Source organism: Limulus polyphemus, unplaced genomic scaffold (genome assembly GCF_000517525.1).
Source record: "Limulus polyphemus unplaced genomic scaffold, Limulus_polyphemus-2.1.2 Scaffold1270, whole genome shotgun sequence".
Lineage (NCBI taxonomy): Eukaryota > Metazoa > Arthropoda > Merostomata > Xiphosura > Limulidae > Limulus > Limulus polyphemus.
In genome coordinates, this window is record NW_013666880.1 from 59,679 (window position 1) to 60,802 (window position 1,124).

The 1,124-nt window shown below is 32.0% G+C and overlaps 1 protein-coding gene across 1 annotated transcript in view; it reads right to left on the minus strand.

Moving 5' to 3' along the window:
- Positions 1–821, minus strand: part of LOC106462866 (proton-coupled amino acid transporter 1-like) — a 48,476-nt gene extending 47,655 nt beyond the window's left edge. The window contains exon 1 of the mRNA XM_022390269.1: positions 711–821. Coding sequence (XP_022245977.1) covers positions 711–821 — 111 coding nt within the window. The remainder of the gene's footprint in view (positions 1–710) is intronic.
- Between the last annotated feature and the right edge of the window lie 303 nt (positions 822–1,124).

Below are 1,124 nucleotides of genomic sequence, written 5' to 3' on the forward strand. Positions count from 1 at the left end.
AACTGCTGTAATTTCTCTTCTTGTTTATTTTGCTTGTTCGAGCTGCCACTGTTGCAGGTTTTCTTGCAACTGTTGTTGTCTCTCTTCTTGTTTCTTTTCTCGTTCTTCTTGTTTCTTTTGCTGTTCTTGTATTGCTGCCATCAAATATGCTAAGCTGTAGTTGGATTTGCCACCTCTCGTTTCCATCTTCTTCTTCTTCTTTTTATTTTACTTTCCGTCCCACTCTCTGACACTAATTTCTTACGTCTGTGTTCGTTTGTTAATTTTCCGTAGAAATTCTTTCCGAGAAACTTCAGTGATATAAGTCCTGTCCTAAGTAAAACTAGTTTATTCTTTCTCAATACACCTTTGCAATACAATACACAGAATTTTCACAGTCAATTTAATTTAAACACACGCTATAATTCACAATGATTTACACACTTTACTTATGGCTTGACTCGATTATCTGTCTCTATCTCCCTGTCTGCTATTCAATTATATATACCGTCACTTCTCGCCGGTCTTATATATACAAAATAGAGGGATGTGTTACCAGCGTCACGTGACTTCCGCTGTTGTAACAGTATTTTACAAAAATATGATAATGGCATTACTTTTGAAAAATCGTAGTAATTTATGACAGTCTTATTAATTGCAACAACTGAACCAATTTTTGTTTCTAAAAAAGTAATAAAAGCATACAAATGTAATGAATTTTAGCAACTAACCTGATAGGCATATATGGTCCCAGTAGTTGATCCTTTTTCCTGTAATGTGTCTATAGCCGATTCCACTATGGTCATAAGGTTATGATTTTGTTTATTTTCTGGTGATGCCATTTCTCAGTTTTTTACAGCTAGAATAAAATATAAAATGTAAAGTTTTAATATAATGTTGGTCCCAAACAGGAATTATGAATAATATTACTAAATGTTTATAAAAGGCTTATTCTAACCTAAAATAACAAGTTCACAAACCTGATTTAAATCTTAAAAGCATAGATGCAAGTAATTTCACAAGCTTCTTGCTAAAATTTAAAATCATTATCAAATCTTTTTGAAGGCTCCTTTTTTAAATGAATTAATAAATGGATCTTAGGTCACTGATAACATGGGTATCAGAAAAATTTGCATACAGTAAAG